This window comes from Passer domesticus, chromosome 6, assembly GCF_036417665.1.
Source record: "Passer domesticus isolate bPasDom1 chromosome 6, bPasDom1.hap1, whole genome shotgun sequence".
NCBI lineage: Eukaryota > Metazoa > Chordata > Aves > Passeriformes > Passeridae > Passer > Passer domesticus.
The window spans coordinates 29,627,851-29,652,580 of NC_087479.1; the positions used below are offsets into that span (position 1 = coordinate 29,627,851).

General features: G+C 37.4%; 1 protein-coding gene across 3 annotated transcripts in view; it reads right to left on the reverse strand.

Annotated features, from left to right (window-relative positions):
* Nucleotides 1-22,978, reverse strand: part of AQR (aquarius intron-binding spliceosomal factor) — a 49,258-nt gene extending 26,280 nt beyond the window's left edge. Inside the window, exons 1-19 of one of the 3 annotated variants that reach the window (XM_064424093.1) lie at nt 22,778-22,978; nt 21,794-21,850; nt 21,464-21,504; nt 20,429-20,464; nt 19,274-19,394; nt 17,853-17,993; nt 16,151-16,219; nt 15,582-15,682; nt 14,850-14,926; nt 13,573-13,637; nt 11,557-11,673; nt 9,993-10,106; nt 9,130-9,233; nt 8,559-8,661; nt 7,420-7,540; nt 4,475-4,616; nt 3,580-3,758; nt 1,675-1,842; nt 1,074-1,243 (exon numbers count right to left, since the gene is read on the reverse strand). In XM_064424093.1, coding sequence (XP_064280163.1) covers nt 1,074-1,243; nt 1,675-1,842; nt 3,580-3,758; nt 4,475-4,616; nt 7,420-7,540; nt 8,559-8,661; nt 9,130-9,233; nt 9,993-10,106; nt 11,557-11,673; nt 13,573-13,637; nt 14,850-14,926; nt 15,582-15,682; nt 16,151-16,219; nt 17,853-17,993; nt 19,274-19,394; nt 20,429-20,464; nt 21,464-21,504; nt 21,794-21,850; nt 22,778-22,873 — 2,022 coding nt within the window. In that variant the 5' untranslated portion in view covers nt 22,874-22,978. Of the gene's footprint in view, nt 1-1,073; nt 1,244-1,674; nt 1,843-3,579; nt 3,759-4,474; nt 4,617-7,419; nt 7,541-8,558; nt 8,662-9,129; nt 9,234-9,992; nt 10,107-11,556; nt 11,674-13,572; nt 13,638-14,849; nt 14,927-15,581; nt 15,683-16,150; nt 16,220-16,536; nt 16,607-17,852; nt 17,994-19,273; nt 19,395-20,428; nt 20,465-21,463; nt 21,505-21,793; nt 21,851-22,166; nt 22,197-22,777 lie in introns of those variants that run through there. The other 2 variants (XM_064424092.1, XM_064424094.1) reach the window with 2 other exon arrangements.
* Nucleotides 22,979-24,730: the final 1,752 nt, after the last annotated feature.

The window sequence follows — 24,730 nt, forward strand, 5'->3', positions numbered from 1 at the left end:
TAGTCTTGGCTGAAAAGAACCTCTCAAGCTCATTGAGTCTACTCCCCTGCAATGAGCAGGGCCATCTTCAAGCAGTCCAGGTTTCTCAGAGCCCTGTCCAACATGACCTTGAAAACTTCCAGGGATGGGGCATCTACCACCTCTCTGGGCAACCTGTTCCAGTGTTTCACCACCCTCATAATGAAATATCTTTCTTATATCTGGACTGCATCTACTATCTTTTAGTTTATAAACATTACTCCTTGTACTACCACTACTAGAAAGTTTGTCCTCATCTTTCTTATAATCCCTCTTACTGAAAGGGTGCAGTCAGATCTCCCTGAAACCTTCTCTTCTCCAGACTAAACAACTCCAATCTCTCAGGCTTTCCCTACAGGAGAGGTGCTCCATTCCTCTGATCATCTCCTGGTCATTCCTCTGGACTGCTCCAAACACGTCCTTCCTGACAGGGCATGCAGCACTCCAGGTGAGGTCTTACAAGAGCAGAACAGAGGGGAAGATGCATCTCCTGCAACCTTTTGGCCATCCTGCTTTTGCTGCAGACCAGGATGCAGCTGGATTTCTGGACTGAGAGTGCCCACTGTTGGCTCATATCTAGCTTATCATGCACCAGTACCTCCGAGTGCTTCCCAGCAGGGCTGCTCTTGACCTGACACACTCCAATGTCCAGTAACTGATTCAGTGACCCTCCCAAAATCAGACTCCTCTGATTTTCACATTTTGACTTTTTTACTCCTTTTCTTACAGTCCACTATTACATTAGGTAACAAAAACATTCCACATACTTCCTTAACCCAAAAGTCCAAATCTGCAGGCCTCCTGTTAGAAGACTGAAATTATAAACTAATGTTTTATTATAAACTCAAGCAAAGTAGCAGTGTTCTGATTTTCAGTGTAAGAGTTATCTGCAGGGGAAAGTAATCACTAACTGATATACTTTAGCTTCCTGCAGGGAAAGCCTAAACTTTGCCACCTAAAAAGCCTAACAATATGCATCTAAAATAAAAAAGTCTCAGTACTGGCAGCATATTCAGACATACTCTTACCTAAGAGCCAAGCAGCAGGTATCTTACCTTGAAATTGTTTTCTTTTGGTTTTCTTCTCATTATTATATTAAATGTCTCATAGACATCTTCTGCTCCATTTTGGATTGTATTGGTCATGTCCTGCTGATACTGGTTTGGGTCTAGAAATACTCTGTATGTTCTGCAATCACCTTTAAGTCTTGGTTTTGGTTCAGGTCCTGCTCATAAGTACACAGCAAGATTAGAATTTGACTCAGTGCTAAAAGCAAAATATTGTTCAAATAAGTGATCCATAATTGTCCCTCAAATGAAATTCAGACATATTCATATGATGAAACTAATTTCTGCATAGCAATGGACACATTTTCACTGCTCTATTCTAATAGATTTTGAACAGAATCTATTTTACTCCTTAACCCAATACTGGATTTATTTAATTAATGTAGCTACAGCAGATTTTACCAGAGGAAACTAGTTAACCTTTCTCAGGCTGCTTATGGAATTGGTTTGTTTTTTTTCCATGTATGTAACCAATTCAATGAGCATTCTTTAAAAGAGAGAAAAATTATCAATTAGGCTGTTAGAGATAAAAAAACAGAGACAGGAAAAAAAAAGATAAATCTCTTGAACAAGTTTTGGTATATCATACCTTCTTCAATAACACGCCCTTTCTCGTCCAACATGCCCTGAATTTCACAGCCTCTGACATACACCAGGCCAGTCTGCTCAACGAAAGGCTGTCTCCTGTCAAACTTGGTGCCGTAGGGCTGCATGGGACGCACCGTGATCAGGAAGCAGACGTCGTGCTTGCGCAGACCTGAGCCCCAAAAGGAACACCAAGTGATTGGATTGAGTAACTTAGTCCTCATCAACTCCTTAACATGTATATAGAAGAATGCATTTAAATGTCTTCTAAATAAAATCCCACCTGTATCTATTTTGTTTTGTTTCAAAATATGCCTTCAATTTAGAGAATATAAAACCATAGGCCACTGTGATATAATAGATATAAAAAATAGAAGTTGAATGCTTTTTTCATAAGAACAAACATTATTTCAAGATTATTCTTCTCCCAGTAATCTTATTCCAGTTAATTTCAATCATCCCTAAAAAATGTTGCATTAATATCTTATTCTCACCGCTTCCCTCTGGACCAACCTCCAATTCTTTTTTCCTTTTTTTACAAGCGCAGTGCCTAGAACTGAGCACAAAATCCTAAACCAAGTTACTTATCTACTTAATGAAGTAGAAGGTCACTTAACCAAGTTACTTGTTTACTGTAACATACCAGTTTATAATTGCCAATATAACTTGAGGTTTTTTCTTTTTTCCCTCAGCACTAACACGATGCTGGGAAATCACATTCACCTGTGAGCAATGATGACCTCTGATCTTTCCACTCTGCAGAGGTACTGCCTGATAAATTATTCCCCCAACATGCATTTGCACAGTGACTTGTTCTTGCTTAATAATCATCCCTGTTGAACTACATTCTACATTTAAAATGCTGCTTCTCCAATTCACTAACATAATTCTGAACACTAAATCTTCTCTTCAGTATACTTCAGGAGTCTCAAAATCTTAAGACACCTTCAAAGTTCAGAAAACTTGTTGTATTTTTGAAACAAATAATTTCTCATCAAGCACCGGATATTATTCAACAGAAGGCAATTTCATCAAGATCCTGTTACATCAGGCAATGATCTATGAATTCTTCATCTCAGTTTTGATTTAGTTAAAATATGATTTTTTACAAATCACAGAGATTGTTTTAGTATTGAAAAAGCTAGGTGCACCACTATATAGATACCTTCACTATAGTGAATTCTCTGCCATCCTCCTAGATTTCTACTTTTAAGAGAAAGCTACAGTCCCAAATGGGTTATTTATCACACAGTCCAGCTTTAGCATTTGTGCTATGTGACCTGTAATCACACTATGCAGCTCCAGCACATTTATCAGGTTTCTCTAACAAAAGAGAAAGGAGTGACATTTACTGATAATACAAGTACAACTGCATGCTTCTATGTCACTTGCCAACATGGTCAACTAAAGTTCAAATCCCCAAGCAAAAGAAGTGTCGCCTGTGGATACTTATAAGAAACAGTATTTGGTACAGTCAGCACTTCCTAACATTCAAACACACTGAAAACTACTGAAATGCACTGGTTTGAATTAAATACAAATCTGTCCTCTCCACTTGTGTATGAGACAGATATCACATTCCCCATACTTTTCAATATGACATTTTTAGCCTACAGATTATTTTAATTGTTAAGTTAACTTTCCATAGTCCCTGTAAAGGACAGCGTTTTACAGCTGATCACTGAATGATATCAGTCTGAAGTAATAAACATTCTGTTCCCAATGAACATCTAAGTAATTATTTCAAACTTCACTTTATGAAAATATTAACTCCTTAAATTTGGAATTTGAGTAACTAACAAACCTGTATCATGGTTTAAAACCTCTTCTTCTTACAAATAAATCTGAATCAAAATGTATTTTGATGAGCACCTACTTTGAGCACTTTATTTCAAAGCATGTTAAGTACCTTCCCATTCATCTTTGATGTTATCTCGGACATTCAAATTAATTGTAACATCTGCTCGCACTCGCATGGGCCAGTTTTCACCAATGTTGGGCTTGGCCACCTCCACCACTGTGAAAGAGACAATGGGTTGTGCCATCCTAGCCCATCCACCAAAGACCACGCCTCCATATTCTGATAACCTAAGAAATAAACACCAAAGTTTTGTTAGTCATTAGCTGCTAACAGATTCAATTCTTCTTTAAACTACGAAAAAATTTACCCCACAGTGAGTTTTAAGACAAAAGTACAATTCTTAACTTTATGTGCTACTGAATTAGATTAATGTAATCCTGTATTTTAGAACTGAAGTATAACACAACTTATATCCCAAAAAGAAAGGAAACTTATACTAGCATTATTCAAAAAAACTCACAGGCAGAAAATAAAGGAAAGGTAACAAAAAGCAAGTACTGAGTATAAAAGATATCACACCAAATAAACCTTTTAAACCAAAAGAGGATTAAAATGTGGCAGATAGCAAATTCAAGAATACTGAGCAACATCTCCCACAAACAGAGGAGTTTATGATGTTTGCGTATTCCGTAATGTCAGCCAAGGCTTAGTACTCATGGAAAATTGACTCATCCATCTTAACACAACTCAGGCTGTTTGTTAGCAACCAGCATACTGCCTTTAATATACCTACAGGGATACATAACCACAAACCCTTAAAATATCAACCCTTGGGGTGACAACACCTTATGGAAGGACTAAGTACAAACCACAGTATCTAGGTAATAATTTTAAACACATTTGTTACTACGAATTTAGTATACACACAGTATCCATTTTTGATACCTTAACACAGTTTGATTAGAAGTGAACTGACTGGTTTGCACCAGTTAATAAATATTACCATGGTTTCATCCTACTGACACTGTCTTCAATGTCCTGTCTGATCTCATAGGTAGACTCCAAGCGGAACAGATTGAAGTTCCTCAGCAGGTAGTCATGGAGAGTCAGGAACTGTAGATTCAACTTGGGGAGTGCAAGACAACCTAAGGATTTAAGTGAAGAAGGAAAGAGGTATTTGAGGGAGAAACAAACAAAAAAAAAGATTAATTAATACACTGTTTCTATGAATTCATACATACATACACACTGTATGGCACAACTGCCATTGCTGTTATCCTTGGAGATTCTAAAAATTACCCCTTGTATCAATACACACCTATAAAAAGCATGTCTTTTTCAGATTCTCTTTAAAAGAACCTGCACAAGACTGAAGGAATTTTCATACTTCTAGCACTAATACCGTGAACTACTTAAATATTAAATCCATCAATGTATTCAGACAACAAAATCATGTTCAGGAAAATCAAATGCATAACAAAGTAACGGTCTTTGGAAATGCAACAATTAAGTTAGCATTAAAAAATTACAAAGAAGGCTAATAAAATAATAAGAACCATGCAACATCCAACAATTCCCCTATTCCCATGTTTTATGTTTATTAGATGCCATAAAAACCATTAATGTAGAAAAAAGCTTCACGTAAAGAAATTAAATTTTAACACACATCTCTTAAGTTTCTGTTACTGGTTTCTTTTTTAAATGAGAAAGAAGAACATAGGAAGGTTAGATCCTCCTACACAAGGAGTATTAGAACTCCTAGACAGGTCCTAAAGCTTCTTCCATTGTTTTAGGATAGTCTCAGATGCAAATTTTCCATAATTAAAATTCCTCTAAGTTACTCATCTAACATTACTGAACTACTATTCCAGTTTGATACCTATGTTTAAGACCTGTGAAAGCATCTTGCTTATGAAATTTGCAGTATCATTGTTGAAATCTTTCTCTGGTATAGGTACCACATATTGACTTTCACATGCACTGAGATACAACAGCAGTGAAAAAAGGCAGCAGAACACAGTAATTTCTATTGTGGAAAGCCTGATGGTGATAAAATATTTTAACGCATTTCCAACACCAAGTAAGAAACCCTGTCCTGTAAAGCTAGTTATATGCACAAAGGGCAGGGTGTGAAGCAACAGCTCCTTAAGGCTGCACAGTATTCATCAGAGAGATATTCTTCTTCTCTCATCTTCCAAAACGAAACAGAAACAACACTTCTAACATTCTTGGGTTAAATTACTCTTACATAAATCTTAGACCAATCTTATTTAGTTACTTTTAAGAACACAAAAAAAAACCACCTTAAAATACCACAAAACCAACACTGTCTTGTTTGAAACCAGGACAGGAGAATACACGGAGATGAAAAAGAGAAAGTGTAAACTAAACCAAGGGAACTGGTCCAAATATTTGGACCAGTCTGACAGCAAAAGAAATACTTCACAACAGCACCATCAATACCATAATTCCAAAAGTGCTCACTACAGGAGGAAATGTTTCCACTAGCAACCAGTGTTGCTTGACAAAATTACATTTCATCATTAACAAAATTTCTTTAGAGCACTATTAAAAAGTCACAATGATGACCTGCATTCCCCTCCTGCCCCCTCTTCCCTCCCCCACTGTAACTCATATTGCCATTAATATATTTGGCTGATCAAACATAAACACACAGCACACAGAAGTCAACCACCCAGAACAGGATGAATGACAGCATAGCTGCCCTGACCTGCACTTAAGAACCTGAATGGTTCAAAGCATTAAAACAACCTGTGTGCTGGTCACTGAAACAAAAAAGAAAATTAAAAAAGACTTGGTTTACATAATAATTTCCTAGAAATTACAGCAATCTCCCTGTTTCATGCGTTTTTTCCTTTGTTTTGGTTTGGGTTTTTTTGCGAGAAAGAGGGGCAGTCTCTTTTTTGTTCCCTTTTTTTTTAAACATCAGCACCAGAAGAATCTGAATCTGCTTTTAACAAACTGCATCATACTAAAGAAAAATACTTTTTTCCCTCTTTTGGAGAATATCTCTAGACGACATTTGTATCATATCTTGTTGAGGAAAAGGTCCTTTGTTGCCTATAACCCTATTTAAATGGGGTAATTTCTTTCTTCTCATTAACATTTGTTTCGCAGAGAATTTATCCAAAAAGACTAATTTATGGCAAGCAGCTGAAATTACAGCTTACACCTATGCAAAAAACCCCCTCTAAATCAAAACTACACAGAGAAGGGTATGGAATACTGCCAAAACAAACTTTATACTAGTCTGTGAAGACTTATGTTGTTATTATTTGAAATTGTCACATTCTAAATTAAAATTTTCACATTTCTAATAAAATTTCTCATGATCTACATTAGATCAACAGTTTTTAAAAGTAGCTAAACAAAAATGCATGTGCTGTTTATTGCAAACCTTAAAATTACATGATTCCTGTTTGCAATACCAGCAGTTTACTTGGTTGATCATGAGAACATCAGGTTCTCAAACCAGTCACCTTTCAATGACTGCTTGTACTTCTACCTTGAAATAGAAGCAAGATCAGTGGTGTTCATTTCCTCCCATTGCCACCTTTTCCCCCTTTTTAGAAAGGCTTTCTTGAACATACTGCAGCACAAAGCACAGAAAACAGCTTTTCTGTTGCTATTTCCAACTTTTTTCACCCTACCTGTGCCTCAGCTGGTAGTACAGCACATCTATTATCCAGAAGCAAATTAACATCTTTGTGTAAAAATAGATTTTTGGATTTTTCTTTAATTCCACTATCTATTTGCTAACAATTTAATCTCAAGAGTTCCTGATGTATAGCTGGGAAAAAACCTCTGATCTTACTCTAAGATACCGGAAGATACCAAAGTACCATGTGTAAGTTTCTTGGACAGAATAATCATAATACATCAGAACTCCTTTTTTTATTGCAGCACCTACTGAACTACTAATCATACCTTCTCCAGAGTAATATTCAGTTGGCACAATATTTTCATCCCAAATAATCTTCTCTGTGGGATAGAGAGGCATCTGATTGAGCTGCTGAATTTGAGATATTCGTCGCTCATGACGGGAAACCTAAAGAAAGGAAGCATTTCAAACCTCTGAGTCAAAAAGGAACAATAAAGATACTTTTGAAACACAGACAATAATTCATAAGGTGATCACTTGCATTTTCTCCATCAATATTTTTCTAATGAAATATTTTAATATAACTAAATGTATACAGTGACATCAGAAGATGAACAAACACATAGCCCAACTACTGGTCATGGTACAAGAGTGAAACAATCCTTTGGGTATTCAGCAGACCAAAAATGACACAACAGAACTGAAAATACTCAGTCAAGGTTCAGCAGAGAATCGACTTCAAATAAAGATTACCTTACTTTCCATTAAAAATATGGCCAGTACCTAACTAATACTACTCATTCAGTAAGAGTTAGTCTTTGTTTCCTCTTTGGGACACAAAAAAATCGATCCAAGACTATAATATGTTATCTGAACAAATATCTTTCCATGGCAGCCATAGGCATATCACCACCCTTAATACCTTAGAAAACTACATGAACAATATTTTAAGAAATCAACAACCACAAAACAACTCTCATGAATGAGATTTTAAAAAACAGCTATGGTATTCCAATACTGATATCAAATTAGAAGCCTACAGCAGTATTGCTAGACCTTGAATATCCAAAAACCCATGATGTGCATCAAGCAATATTTCCCCCAAAATTAGTTTAGGGCCCAAGTAGGTACTGAATATCTAGATCTACTTTAGCAGATCTTTTTGTTTTTAAATGGGACAAAAACTTTTTCAGAAGAACTCAAAACCGTTTCCAAGGCTGTCCTTACTGACCTAAAAAGACACACATTAATTTCTCATGGAAACTATATTTATGAATAGGCATTTTCATATACTTAATTTATAGGGTATAAAACCCCATCTTAACATGCCAATTACTGCTACAACACTGCTGTGGTGCACAGGTGGTTCACAAAACGACTACTTTACTGACTTGTAGCAGCTGGATGTAGCTATGCCTTGAGTTTTCAACAGAAAAAGTGCAAGGAGCACCAGTCATGTTTTTACCAGCAATTCCAGCAGGAACTCCTTCTCGTGGCTCGTGTCCTCGCCCTCGGCCAGCGGCGGCAGCAGGCACAGGTACGACGCCACCTGGTGGAGAACATTGGAGCTGCACAGAAAGGGAAAACAAGAATCCTCTGTGACACTGACACCAGAGAGAGCACTTACTGCAGCTGCTCTTTCCTTAAAGAAAACTCCAGCTCTGTGATTCGAACAGAGCTAAACAATTACGGGTCAGGGTTTTAAGTAACGTTTGTGTATAAGGTGTAAGCTGAACCTCTCACCTACAACAAACATGACAAGTAAACAACAAAGCATACACTACCTTTGTCAAAATACATACTGCTATCCTTTTACTCACAGCATTTAAAATATAGTACAGTTAATACAGTGGCATGCTTTCATGCTTTCTGTTGTAGTTCTTCTACAGAACAGAGTAAAAAAAAAAATAAACTAAACAAGTTAGAAGTTAACTACTGGCTACGCACATGAGAAATCAGAAGGAAAAAAGGCTCGAAATTTGTTAAATTTAATCATACTGAGAACCAAGAATTGCAACTTCAATTTGGTAACTTACCTAAGAGGTCCAAATAACTTCACCAGTGCATCACGAGTATCTACTGCAGCTACATTTGAGAGTGCAAAGTCATATAACTCTGGGAAATGTGCAAACGCTGCTCTCTACAAAAGATCAATGCATGAAAAGTGGATGTAAGCATATTAATGAAATTATTTAAAAACAGTTTAAATACTTAGAAAAGCACAGTTTCTTCTGGTTCATAACACGAACCACTCTACGGACCCCACCAGGAGAGAAATACAAGCCAGATTAAATCTCTGTTTTTCTTAACACCATCTATTCTCTACTTCTGACACAGTATCTTCCTTATTACACCCTTCCACCAGCATTTGTTGTCATTAAAACAAAACATAAGAGAGCAGATACGTAGGTTTGCAGGCAACTGAGAAAAGCCAGGAACAAGTTTAACTTAACCATGCTTCCTTTAACCGTTCTGTTAGAACTGATGCGAACAATTCTAAAAAGTGTGAGTGAATTTGTGCAAGGGACCACTGCAGGCACATGTGCACACTGATCATGAGGAAATGCTGCCACCTACTGCATCACCACAGGGTCCTACAGCATTCTGCTTTCCCTTCTTAACAGACTTAACAGGAACAGTTAATTTTGGTGACAGAAGGTCAAAAATGCTGATGTTTTGCTAGAGCATATTATTTAGTTATAGTCACATCCACCATGCTGAAGCATTACATGTCTTCAATATGGTACAGGCAGTCAAGCTAAAGCTATTACTGTAACTCAAGAGGGAAAATAAGGGGTTTGATTTGGGAAATAACCTCATGCCTATTCCAGATGCAAATCAGACTAGAACAGCAAAACCAAATCCTCTGTCTCTCATAAGCACTTCATCCTCTACTTACCTGTAGAGAAGTAATTCTGTCATAGTGAATTGTAGTCATCTCATTCTCTGTCAAAGCATTTCCAGTCTGATCATTGATTTCAAAGCCAGTGTAGAATTTGAGCATATCTAAAAGCTGAGACATCATCAATATAAATTAATGGATTAACAACAAGAGACACCCTACGAACATTATGAATAAAACCACAGTTCAAGAGGACAAATGCACAAACAGGAACTCCTCAAAGTTCTAGAAGAACTGGACTAAGGAGTAGTATCTGCATTTTATACTTGGTTGATGCAGAAAATAGTTTTTGCTAGGTATCTCAACTGCAAGCCATCAAAATTTCAGTATAGTCCAGAAGCAATATGGTTTCTTGATATACTAGGACTTGAAACTGAAACTGATCACGGTAAAGTGATCTAACCAGAGGCTGTCATTGAACCCAACTTACAGCTTCCTGTTACCAAAAGGAAGAGGGCTTGTGACCTTCTGCCCTCTGATGGCAGCTCTGAAGTTCATCCAACACTTTCAATGGGATTATTTAAATTGGAGGAAGAAAATTATTCAGATGAGCTGCTGTCTTTGTGTTCTATTAATACTGACCCTCAGAGAAAATGAACAAGTGGCAGAGATGGGGACAGCAAGCAGCAGGAAAAGCAGCTGAGATGCAGGAAAGGGGCAGATCTTCAGAGATCCTGCCATATAAAAAACAATGTACTAGCTGTGAGTGAGTAATTTGAAGGACAGGAGTGAAAAACAGCTGCACTGCAAAACAGTGTGAAGCCAAAATGAACAAGAGAAGAATGCAGTGGTGACAACTTCTGCCATGCATGTAGTAAAGCATGCCAGAAGCTGTACTGTTTCTAGCTTGTACTTTAAAGAACTCCTCAAAAACAGAACCAGAAATGTTATTCTGCTCTTGTGAGATCCCACCTGCAGTACTGTGTCGAGCCTTGGGGTCCCCAACACAAAAAAACCTTGTTGGAAAATGTCCAGAGGAGTTTACTACAGGGCCGAAACACCTCCTCTGTAACAACAGGCTGAGAGTTCAGACTGTTCAGCCAGGAGAAGAGAAGGGTCCAGGCTATACCCTATAGCTTCCTTTACAGTATCTAAAGGGAGCTTCAAGGATGGAGAAGGACTTTTCACAGGGCAGGTAGTCATAGGACAAGAGGGAATGTCCTTAAACTGAAGGAGGGCAGGTTTAGATTAGACAGTAGGATAAAACTTTTCACTGTGAGGATGGTGAGGCACTGAAACGGCTGCCCACAGATGCCCCATCCCTGGAGGTGTTCATGACCAGACTAGTGGAAAGTGTTCCAGTCCATGGCAGGGGCATCGAAAGTGGATGATCTTTAGTCTTTTCCAACCCAAGCCATCCTGTGATTCCATGAAATATATGAAATGCTATGTGAGTAGTCACACATAGGTTCAGGTGAGAAAAAAAAATACTGTGTGAAAGACTTAAATAAACATGTAGTTTGCATCCAAACAAAAGCCTATCTTTAATAGAAAGAAACCAACTGCAGCATTCAGAAACAAAGGGAACGAAAAAGTTCTTTTCAAGAACTTTGTATCTCACCTGGCAGAAGAGATGACCCTCTTTTTCTCTTTTAGCAAGACTAGACAGGTAACAGTGAACAACAAGATGGGAGTCATCCAACACTGTATTAAACCAGCGCCGTGTGGGAAGCAAAGCCTGTGGTAAATAACTCATGTTAATACAAGCAACTCTTCCAAAAGTAAGACATCCTGGCTTCTCAGAATTTTCTATTTCAAAAAGGCATATTACGATAGATTGCTGCAGTTATTTGCATATCTAATGCCCTCAGAGAGGTATTAAAGCAGCATTTATGTATGCCAAGACACTGGGTTTATGCAGGTAAAACATAGTTCTTTATGTAACAAACACAGTTCTTTATGTAACGGGGAGCATGGCATGAACTTGCTATAAGTGCGAATTCATCCTGCCAGTAAAAAAGTAAATTAAATAAAGCAATTATTCTACTACTAAGTGTCTACAAAATGATTGTGTCAAATGGTTGCTACAAATGATATGTCAAACTGCTTCAGCATTGTTTTAAATGTCTGTTTTCTACACTAATTTAATGAATTTTAAGCTTGAGGTCCTTAAAATTGCCAACTGCTTCTTCTAAATATGATAGGGTATCTTCTCTTCTTTTCAAAATACTCAAGTACTTTTCAAATCTTGAATAACAACAAAAATAGAGATCTTTCCTTCTCAATGTAAATAGATTAAGCTGCTATATGTAGCAACTGTTGAAGAGCATACAGTAGAAGACCATAACAATTTAAGTGAAAAATGACCTGTTCTCTACAGACTGAATTTAGAAAGCCAAAAAGCATCAGCATGTTTAGAACTAAGAAAATAAAAGAATCTGTAGTAGATGTTGATTGCCCTGTACAATAATTACAAAAACAAACTCATAAAACCGTAAGAACTCTCCATTGACTTATTACTTTTGAATTACCAAATCACCAGTTCTGATGGCAGTGTATGCACTGTAATATGAAACAGTAATATTCTGAAATAGGCTTTAACACAAGTAAAAAGAGCCCATTAACGCAGTATATGCTACAAAGGCAAAAAGACTTGGATTTACAGCTAATTTCTCATTTGATTGTTTCAGTCACGTAAACCGGCTTTATAAACCTGTCTGAATTCTTATCTTTCTGTAATATCTAGAGAAAACTAATCTCAAATGTGCTGCTTCTAAGCTTTTTAAGTCAGACAGACTTTAGCTCACCTTCCAACATGTTTTCTCTTACCAGAGTATATTACATACATAAGACAGCAAGCTCTAATTTAAATTATTCAATCTGTTGCAACTATAAGCACAGACTACTTCAGTGATTTAACAGAGTGAGCCTGCAGAAATTCACCATAAAGCCATTTTAACGTTCTCTGTGATACTATTTCAGAAAACTCTTGTTTTATTTCACAATGCCTTCTGAATCTGAAGTTACTCTAAATAAATAATTACTCATGCAAGAAATTGTGAATGAATGTCTTTTACTACTGGTACTGTGGTGCTTAAAACTGTCTCACTTTCTCAGTATCTGCTGAAAAGTTTCACAAAACCTTGCTCCACACCTTATTACTCTAACAAACTGCAGATCCCCAGACCTGGTACTTCTAAATAAGGAACTCTAGTCAAACAGGAATAGTTTGCGTTTCAGACTACTGCTGCTTTCTGGGATTTAACCCAACAACACAAAAGAGACTTTAAGTGACCTGTTACGCACTGGGAAGAATAATTCTGAATTATTCCTACCAGATTAAAGCATCACACATTTTCAGAAATTGCCAGTATTATTACCACTATTCCAATTAAATCCTCATCACTAAGCACTTTAGGATCCTAGCTTTGTCTACTGGCTTATCAACATTGCTGGTCAGCTCCCAATATGGATGCAATGTTACAACCTCTTCTTTACAGATGGAAAATCAGTTTTAAACAACCATATGCACAGCTGTAACATAATCACCTCCTATTTGGAATAAGGCTGTAACAATTACTTTACGCACTTCAACCCTAGAAAAGTACACCTGGAAACTGGCTAGAATCAAACTTACCTCAAGGTCTAGCATGAGTTCAATAAACCTCTCACAATAATGAACTTTGTCCATAGAAATAGGACCTAGATAAAAAAATTAAAAAGTTTCAATTGATCCACATAACAATATACTTACACATGAACAATTCCTTAAAAACTAAATAAACGCTACAAATATAAAAATATTCATTTTAGTCTTGTTAAAAGCTAATTAAAATATTATTCTCTTTTTAAAACAATCCTTTCTTATATTAAAAATTGTTTTGGTTAACAATGAAAGAGCAACAGAATCAGAATTTCATGAGTGATTTTATCTGCTCTGAAAAATTCTGAATGCAACATGCAAAAATGCTCACTTCCACGAGGTATCACTTGCCCATTATGTTTGCTAAGAACTTTTAATGCCAGGTACTCAAAAATACATTTTAAAAAGCTGCAAACAAGATGTGTGCCAAAGGCCTTGACCCTATTCAAAGGTACTCAGAGGTGACTACTAAGGGGCCTTTAGAATCATGTCAAAACACACCAAGTCTCCCTTAATGACTTTCCAGTTCTTACAGCCTCCAAAGAAATGTTGAAATAAATCTTCCTAAAACAGGTCTAGCATAATCAGAAAAACAGAAGGGGTAAGTATCCTTTCTGAGGAAGCCACATTAGAAAATTTACAGCTCAGGTAAGAGCTGAAGTTTGCTAAGAGTTTAATAGAAAAAGCAAACTCTGGGAACTGATTTCACCCAAATTGTGCTGTGCTTAGAGCATAATAACCCTTTTCTGTTAAAAGGCTAACACCTTCCTCCACAAACACTTTTCCTTTCTAAATCAGGCAAGGAGATAATTTTACTTGTCACAATGACTCAAGAGCAGTCAAATCTCACAGAATTCACTTCACTTAGGCTTTTGTTCTTACTGTAAATCAACAGTATGAACAGACAGAACCTTATGGATATCCATTTATACCACCTATTTAATAAGGCACCTAAGTATGTATGAAATGCTTTAAGGCTCTAAGCACACAGTAAAGAATATAAATTCCCAGAAATATTGTTTTTACTAAGTACATACTGAATAGAAGGAGGTTCAAAGTAGCTTTTGCTGTTTCATTTTTAAAGTATATACAGATTTGAATATTAATTTTGATATGAAATCCATGCAGACAGGCATAGTGTTCACTACAAGCCTCACCTGAATAAGGTCCCCAACCTCAGGCTGATATCCTAAGGACTAGTTGCTTCAGCAACACAAAAAGATTTTCACACAGATTACCAGATAACAAAGTAACATAAGAAACACAGTTACCTGAGACAGGTATTGACTTTAGAACAGAAATGAACTTCTGAATGAGCTGTGAAAGAAATCTTCGCTCTCGATATGCTCTAAAATTGGACGTATGACAAAAGAATTAGTACTCCTTAAATGCAGACTAGAAGTATATTGCAGTTTTCACTAATACAAAATTAGCTGCTTCAAAATTATTATACTGATAGTAGGTTGCTTTGAAACACACCTAAACTGTTTAGATGATAACTTTTCTCTCTGCACTCAGGAAGACAGATTAGCAGCCTACATTTTTAGGCACAGAAACTGATTAAAAACCTATGCTTCTTACTGTGTCAAGGAGAAGGCAGTCCCCTCCTACACCTTAGCACACTGCAACACAAAGACACTGGAACATTTAATTTTGGTGAGATAGACACAGATTTACTGAAATATTTGCGTATGCCATATACCTAAGAGGGAAACATTTGCTAAAGGTCACGAGAAAAAGTGAGTAACTACATGAATATTCTTTTGTGCTCTCATCCTTTAGTTTTAAGATTTGATATCACAAATTCACTGACCAAACAGAACATAAAGTTCTATAACAGTATTTTGCATAAAGAATACTGAAAAACAGAACAGCTTCCAGGAGACCACGTATGATCAATCCTCATTTGCCACAAGTTTTCAAAAAACACCTTTTTCATTAAAACAATTTATTTCAGCTGAAACACAATGAATGCATTAAGGAAAAAAAGCTTCTGTACATACTGCATTCTTGACTCTTCATCCATTTTTGCATCATTTTTCTTAATTAGATTCCAGAATTTTCTTAGTTTTGGTGTCTTTTTCAACTCTTGTTCCAGTCGATTCTGAAATGTTAACATTATATTCAGTCACCAAGGAATCTTGCTTTCATAAGATAAAACTACAGTCCAATCTTTTTATTAGAAAAGAAAAAATATATAACAAACAGAAATAAAGAGCTGTCTCTGGCTATTCTCAGTATCACTGTGAAAGAAAAATGCAACAATGCTAGAGTCTAGTCACGACTAGATGCCAACTCCTTTGCCTCCCTGTCCTCATGGCCTTGTCTACAAATTATAGCTTGAAGAAGCTGTAAACAACAAAGCTCAGTTTTCTAAAAAATTACATTAAAAACATTATTACATGGAAATTTGCAACAAAAAATAAAGAATCTAGCAAAGCACACAAAAATGTAATTCCATAGCAATGTTGTAAATATTAGAGTTCCTCAACAGTATTCCATGAGAATTTATTGTACAGGATTTGGACACTGCCTAGAAAACTGCTCTGCCAGTTAACAGTGTTATGCTTACAGGTTGTAGAGCCATCCACATCGGTAAGGAAATCAGCTGCTGCACCTGACCTCTGATCAAATCCACTTCCTGTTAGAAAGTTACAGATGATAAACATTTTTAGAACATTCTTGTGTTTTCTTATATGCCTGTCTTACAAAATACATCAACATACATTACCATCCAACAAAAATATTTATATTGTTCTATCAGATTTCACGATTTCCTAACAGGAAACTGCACTATAATCCTACCCAGTGACAGCCCTGTATTTTAGGTTCTTTGCATGGAGCCTGTCAGTTCTTAACACTTCACCAGGGGTCCCATCCATGCAAGTATTTTTAGGACAAAAGCTGCTGAGAACTGATGTTCCTTCTTCTTCTGTCATTTCTTATTCTTGAACTCACCTACTGTGCTTTCTCTACTTGTTTTTAAGCTGTTCTTTGTCTCCTGAAGCCCTTAATTATCAATTTTCTCTCACTTCTTCTACACTTTTCCCACTGTCTGAAAAAAATAATTTTCTCCATGTCAGTTCAAATGTGCTCTCTCCAACTATGCCTATGATCTGAATCCACAAAGTTTTCCTTCTTTCTTGAGCTACTGAAAAATTTCAATAAAAATCTTAAATATGTCTTTGTGGACAAATAATCCATTCTCAACATTCTGAAACTTCAAACTTCAGTGCTCTTCACTAAAAACACTACTGTGACTATTCCATTCTGCCTTTTACGAAGAAGAGCAGCCTCTAGTAACAGTGTGCTTTTACAGGCACATTTTCACCAGCTTCCTTATCACGTTGTATTAGAAATGTGCTCTACAAGAAGGATTCTGTAGTCACCATCAAACTATTTTAAATGAAGATGCATTGTACCATGGCCACTGCAGAAAAGTAGTATCTCAATAAACTATACATGTAAAGTTCAAGATGGTTACTGGCTCCCAAAATCATTCCTAATTCCAAAACCAACTAATACACTTTCTACGTTGTTTTGTCTGAGGGACAATTTTATTTGTGCAGACTCTGATTTTGGATAATACACCCCACATGAAATGTAAGTAAGGAAAAAACCCAGTAGCAAGAGAAGTTAAGAGAGCACTGCTTCATATAACAGGTTAAGTGTTCTTCCTGCTTGCTACTTAGGATCTGTAACTCTGTTTTAACCATAGATTGGGAATACAAGTTGGTCTAATGCTTTCTTAAACCTAACTCAGGAGAACTGCAGATAAAAATTGTATCTAAACCTGGTTTCAAAAGTGAAAAAATCATCTCTGTCGTTCTCAATAATTAATGGAAATAATTTTTGTGGTATTTCTTAGGCAAAATAAAAAGAGCACAGTAGTAACTAATTGGTTTTAAAAGTAAAGCACCTTTTAAAATCTAAATACATACATTTCACAGTACCATTTTTAATACAAAAATTTATATTAAATCCTGTCTTTTAACTGTCTAACTGCTAATCCTTCAGTTGCAAGTCTCACCTATGATCTCATGTCAGAGAAAAGCAGATGTGTTCAGAGAGATAAGTAAGAGTCAAACACAGGATGAAAGCCCTCTGGTACTGTGTTTTCCTTTAAATCGGAATTTTGCTTCATCTGCCTTGTAAGAAGAAATCGCTCAAACTCAACTGCTACAAATACATCACATAAACACACTGGAAATATTTAGTTACTTACAAATACACAACATAAACACACTGGAAATATTTAGTTACTTTTAACATACCAAACTATTGAAGCAGTGATCAAGGAAAAGCAGCAGCACTGTCTGTTCATGCAGAGAGTACTCACTCTCATTTTCGACCAGCGATGCTTCCAGTATGCGTTTAAAAAAGAAAGGAAAATGTTCTGGCCTTTTTTTGAATGTCTAGGAATAGAAGAGAAAGGTAATTTTGAGTCAGGTTGATACAAATAATTTCAATCTTCATTCATATAACATAGCTGAATTTCTCTAAATCCATTTAAATCTATAAAAGAAGGGATTAGTTTTTTTCATTTTCATTTTTTCTAACTAGGCAGCACAAGCAAACTGACTAATGATACCCTCCTGACAAGGGATCCTCCCCTTCTACCTGCTGCATAGTCTAACAGGTGATGCACAGGACAAACTAAACAAGAAGCACAGGTGAAGTCTTGTGGGAATGTTCAGCTTGTGGCTGCACAGAAATACTCTAACATCTCCCAGCTAGAAGACAAATAGTAGATTTTGGCCACAGCTATAGCAGCCTTAAGTGAAGTGCAAAAAGTGAGCAAGCAAAAACCACCAGAGATTAATTATAGTCCTGGAACTTCCATTGAGCTACCTGAGCAGGAAAAAGATAAAACTAGAATAATCAGCAAGATAAAATAGTTCCTTTACAAGGGCAGTCATGTACCAAATAAATTTAAACTGCTTGGAATATAATCTGCACCTGTCATTTTACTTCTAGTACCTATGCCAGAAGAAAAGCACACAGATAATACATGAGCAAGTTATTAATCCTTTGTGCTTTTCCAGCACTCAGGTAATGGCACACACATTGAAGTAAGTGTGCTTCTGAAATAGTGCCTGCATAAAATGTATAAATAGGCTTCTGTTGTTGAGATGGCCTGTAAAACTTGGACTGCTTGTAGAAACATTAAATAATTTCTAAACCTATTATTACAAAAAACAAAAACAAAACCAACCCAAAACAAAAAGCCCAAACAAAAAACCCCCAACCAAACAATATACACTATACACTACAGGAAGTAAGACATTATTTTAGTATACAGCAAAAAAGATAGATGAACATGTTTTAAGCAAGATGTTATTGGACAATACGTTAGACTTTCAGTGGTGCCTTCTTGAATACACAGAAGAATTTCTCTGTAAATACCCAACCTCTGTCAAGTGCCAAAAAAGCAAATGCTGGTGATAATGTTCAGCATCACACAGCAGAACTAAGGACTTTCACACCAGAAGGAATCAAGTAACTTTTCACCTGTCCATTCCCTTCTCCAAAAAAGAACACAAAGTTTAACACACCATATGAGGTATTCCAGCTGAGGCACCATTTCCTTTTAACACTACAAGCTCTTCTACCATCTGTCACTGTAAGTGAGCATGCTGTAAAAGCTGCAACTTGCAGATCAAAGTCAATTCTAGATGCAATTGAAATCAGTTACCTCCCACGCAGGGACATTCTCTCTGAACTTCTCATTCACCATACAGCAGATTGACATTAAATATGCCTTACTGGACACCTCTGGAGAATAATTCATCCATAGGTAATTTTCAAGGTACTGACTGTGAAGAGATAAAGAGTATTTCATTAGCTGCAGCCACCCACATAATCTGTCACTCATTTAAAAAAGCAGTTATCCACAGGGCTTTTTTCCCTCCTCCCCCCAAAAGCCATCTTCAGAGCTTGTGAGTAGTTCCTCAAGTTACCTCTCATCTAGGTCACTGAAGCAAAACTTGTAAGACTCGGTAACTAATGACACTAACACTTTCACAGAAAGGACAGGAACTTCTAACTGTGCTACTGCGGACATACAAATTCTAGAAGTCAATTGCATGCCATTTCTCAGTGTCAAATCCTTAACCATAATTTACATTTTCTAGTCTGTGCTTTTTCAAATTAAGATGCAAAAAACTGAGAGGTTTGTCCTTTTGTAGTTACTGGTACTAACTTAGGGAATTGAGCCTTTTAGAAATAAAGAATGTACCTCAAAGAAGAAACATTTTATAGTTTTTCTTAAGATTTGAGAGTTAAAAGAACCCAACAGAACATAAAACATTGTGGATTTAAGTATATATTGATAATATTTATTTTACATCATTTTAGACATACTCTGTAAGCTCTTCCAGGAAAGTCTGAAGCAGTTGTAAACTACTGTTTAAATAGACTTCCATTCTTTTTCAAGAGAAGAAAATGTTAATGATGCTGCTGCAGCACAATCCATTTTTAACCTCATAGTAAGAGACACAATCCAAAAACTTCTCTGATTTCAGTGAGTTCTGATTTAAGGCTTGATGATACATTCCAAATTACAGACCCAAGTTTTTCACTCATTTCATTCATATTCTCTTTCTCGGTGCTCCACTTACACTAGAAATTGAGAATCACAAAACAAGACACTCTGAGATGTCACTTACATTTTATGGAATTACTTCCTCTTTAAACTAAGCTCTCCTCACTTAATTTTCCTCAGTATACAATTCAAGGCCTTACAAAGTATGAACGAATACACTACCTTCAAACTGTCTTACTGCCCTGCTTCTCACCTTTATAGGTTCCTATGAAAACATAACTCCAAATTTCCCTCCCATTAGCTTACCTGAATTCAAGAAGCATTATCTTTCTAATCGCAAACCTAAAAAGGAAAAATTAATCAATTAACACAGGAAAGAAAGCCTCCCACACACAGCTGCATGGAAAATTACTGCATTTTCCTTTATTCATTATATAAGGAAACTAGCAGAAATACTCAGGAATTATTTCTGTCCTGACATTTCCATGCAACAGCAACCATTTGAATGCAGAAGCAACTGCTGTAACACTGGAGACGCTAAAGTTCATAGAGATTCATTAAGCAATCAAATTCACATTTTAAAGAGATGAACACAGGTCTTTTAAATATGAAAACACCACTTCTAATAGCCTTGATGATACCAACTGCTAGCAGATGAGAGTGTCTCCTGGAAAACTACAATTATATATGTATAATATATAATGTTCATAATGGTATTTTTTCTTGGTGACTGGCGATAGAAGTTTGCTTTGACTCTATATGACAAATTGTTAGATTGCTTTCATACAGGAATAATACAGAGAATTCTCTGCAGAGCTCAATCTTCCCCAAAAAGCTCCAGCTACAGTTACACCTCTTTTCTGCACAGAGAGCTGCAGAATACAGCTTGGATTTGTCTCCCCCATCTAACAATTCAATTCATTCAATCTACTCTCCCTTCATGAATCTGGTAACAGCAGCCAGAACAGAGGAGGAAGCTAAAGGCAGTGCACTCTGCAGCAGTTTTTTTTCTTTACATTCCTTAGTGACAAAAGAAGAGATCAGCCTTCTATAACCACCACAACCAAACAAACATAAAAGACAACACACTACCAGGGAAAGGGTCTGAAAAATGAACCCAAACTACCATGTTTAAGTTTTATGGGCTTAGGAACTCTCTTGTTACCACATTCAGACTCTGAAATACCATAAAGGTTAAATTACTTAAATGCACTTGAGTAATTTTCACCTGCTTTTAACACATAGATGAGTTTGAAAGTATTCTATCAAACATTAGAAACAACTGCAACATGGATAATGTTGGAATGGTCATAAATAAAAGAAAGTAACTGGTGTACTTACTTTGACCTGACAATTTCTTTTGTATATACATCTTCAATGACCTATGGAAAAAAATTTAAGACAATTTTATATACGCACTAACACGATTCAAAATGCATGAAGACATTTTATTCTGAATAGCATACAAAATAAATGCATGCAACAGCATCCCTTCAAAATAGTGCCTACATTTATAAACTACAAATACATAACAAATTACAGTGTCTCAAGCAACAGTTGACCTTCCAAGCAGTCTCCTATTATCTCATATAAAACAAGCAAGACTAAATATTGGCACATCGCAGTTTGGTTCTTTTATGGCCCCAACAAAATTCCAGCAGAAGTAATTACCTTTACATCAAAAGACAACGTTTTCTTCACATGTGGAGCCCAGTATTTATTTGCTAACTGCACAAGGGAAAAAAAAAAAAAAGGAATGGTTAAATACATCCATGTTCATGTGAATGATACAACATCTTCATAACATATCCCATCCCCAAACTTCACTTCACTAGTATCTTGCTTACTTTCAGCTTATGCTAACTATAAGTAACAAAAGTATGTTTTTTAACAGCAAGGCTTATCAATCATTTAAGGCTGATCAGCATTGCTGTTTATAGGCTTTTATGCCTAAACCTCTTTCAAGAGAAATGCGATTCTTTGGAAAAATTTCAGATGCATAGCTGCATGCATAGCTAACAAACATTTCCTATTCTTAACTTACACCTAACAAATCCATCAAAAATAAGCCATGATCTTTCAGGAACTGCAAAGTGGCTAGTGATTGTGTTTCCTTGAGGAATGTGACAAGTAACTAGAGGCGATATAGAAAAGTCTCGCATTTTAAGGCTCTTTGCTGCAGCCATCACTTCACCAATAGTCCTGAGCGATGATGACAAGAGCTTCCTATGCAACTTTATTCAAGCTTCTTGATGCTCTGCAAGAGTAAGGTGAGCAGATTTCCAATTAAAAAAAAAAAAAAAGGAAAATAACAAAGAAAAAAAGTAAGAAGACTTGTAGAAAATCACTAAGAACTTTAGCCAACAAGGAACCCTCGGCAGCTTTTCTCAAGTTAAAACATGCCTTACAGCGATGCACAGTGTATTGCACTGATGCGTTCGGTAGCGCTGCTTTGTAAATCCCGCTGGTCCGGAAGCGCGGGGGGAAATACCCTCTGGTACATGACACAGGCGTCCATCCCTCGTCAGCTGCGACCAAGCAAGACCCTCCCACGGCTTCCAAAGGCTATTTAAACACCGAGGGGCTGGCGCCGCCAGAACGTCCCTTGGAGCCCCGGCCGCGGCAGAGGCGGCCCGGAGGCGCCGCCGGCCCTACCTGTGTCACGTACTCCGCGTTGATCTGCGACACCGTGGGCGCCACGATCTTCTTCGGCGGGGCCGAGGACGCCGCCGTCGCCGTGGCCGCCGCCATGGTGCCGCCGCTGGAGCCGCCCGGCACAGGCCCCGGTCCCCGGCACCGCCAGATCGGGCCAGGCCGAGGGAGGGATCTCCGGGCCGGGAGCAGCGGAGGCGGGAGCGCTTCCGGGGCCGGGAGGGCTGGAGCGGCCGCGGGGAGGCGGGCGGCGGCCGCGCCATCTGCTGGTCCCGCCGTGCCGCTGCAGCTCCGGCTTGCAGCGCCACAGGTCCCTCCTTGCAGCGCCACAGATCCCTCCTTGCAGCGCCACAGATCCCTCCCTGCACCGCCACGGATCCCTCCCTGCACCGCCACAGATCCCTTCCTGCACCGCCACAGGTCCCTCCTGCCGCCGGCCGGAGGGCAGGAGTCGGTGTTGAAAGGCTGCGGGAGAAGATGAAGGAGGCTGTCAGCGCACGGGGTTGATGCCACACTCAGCCTTCTAACTCTTAGGGGGACTCCTTCTATTTTATGTGTCACTTAGAGGTCAGCTTTCTGTCCATCTAACGTGGAAAAAACCACACTCTTTTTAATATCAAACAGTTGCCAGTGTCTCCTGAGCGTGGATGAGCACTCTGTCCCATCCACAAGCCCGTAATTAAGGCCTTTTACTTAAGAGTTGGACAGGATGATTCTTACGGGGTCCTTTCCAACTCAGAGTACTCCGTTGAATCTCTTGAAATGTGTGCAGGGAAGGCAAAGGTACAATGGGAAAATTGCATGCTCAAGGAAGTCAACAGTTTGGTAATGCTTTAGAACGGTTTGCAATTAACTTATTCTAATTGCTACACTAATTAAGGAGGAAAATAACAGACTCCCCAGGGAATACTGTGCTTTGTTTCTGGGCTCATTATCCATCACCTGCCACTTGAGTGCTTTAAACTTCCAGGCAGGTCCCACTGAAGTCTGTTTGAATATGACCTCCTTTGTTTTCATATCAAGGTGATCTCCATTTCATTTCTTCAAGCAGAGGTTAAACTAAATATTCTTTTTGAAGTTGAATTAGAATGTACAGTGGGAATGGGAAAAGTAATGACAGTACCTTGAATAGGATCAGACAATGGCTGCATTCAAATAAATATGCCCACTGTATGCCTTTACTTTAGAAGATCTAGGGAGATGAAAACTAGTAAAATATAAAATTTACGAATGTACCAATAACAAGTTTTGTAAACAACAAGGATTGAAATTGAAGCTACAAAACGGTGATAAAAAAAAGGACAAAGGAATGTAAGTTTATTATCTATAAATATAGGCTGAAAATAGGAAAGTTTCTGAACTGGCTTTCAGATGGAAGCCAAAAGTTTCATTTGTGCTACAATGGGAAAATTAGGAGTGGCAAATGCATTTTGGACTTTATAAATTTTGTAAAAAATTGTGAATGTTCTAGAACAGCCTTGCAATGCTAACCTAAGTCTTCTGGTTATGATGGATCATCAGGTCTGTGTCAAAACCCACAAATTTCCATATGTTATCAAAGCTATGAAACCTCAAGGAGGAATCCACATTTACCTAACCTTTGGCATTTGGGTGTCCCACTGAGGAGGTCAGTTGTCTTTGACAACTGTCAGTGTGGCACCAGAGGTCCTTCCAAAGGGCAAGTCAGGACTAATCTAAGTGCTCTCATTCTCTGAAGGCGCTTCTGATATCAGAAACTAATATTAGTTGCCTAATGTTAAGCAGTATAATTACATTCGTCAGTGAAAATGTCAAATCAAGTGACAAAGGTCCTCTTCCTATAAATAATATATTAATATTTTCTCTATACAGGGTATTGTTTATTTAGAGAGTGCTGGGGAGAGTAGGACTACAAATAAGTAGCAAAAGTATAAATTAGTGCTTTGGAAAAATACATTACTTTCATCCTCAAGAGCA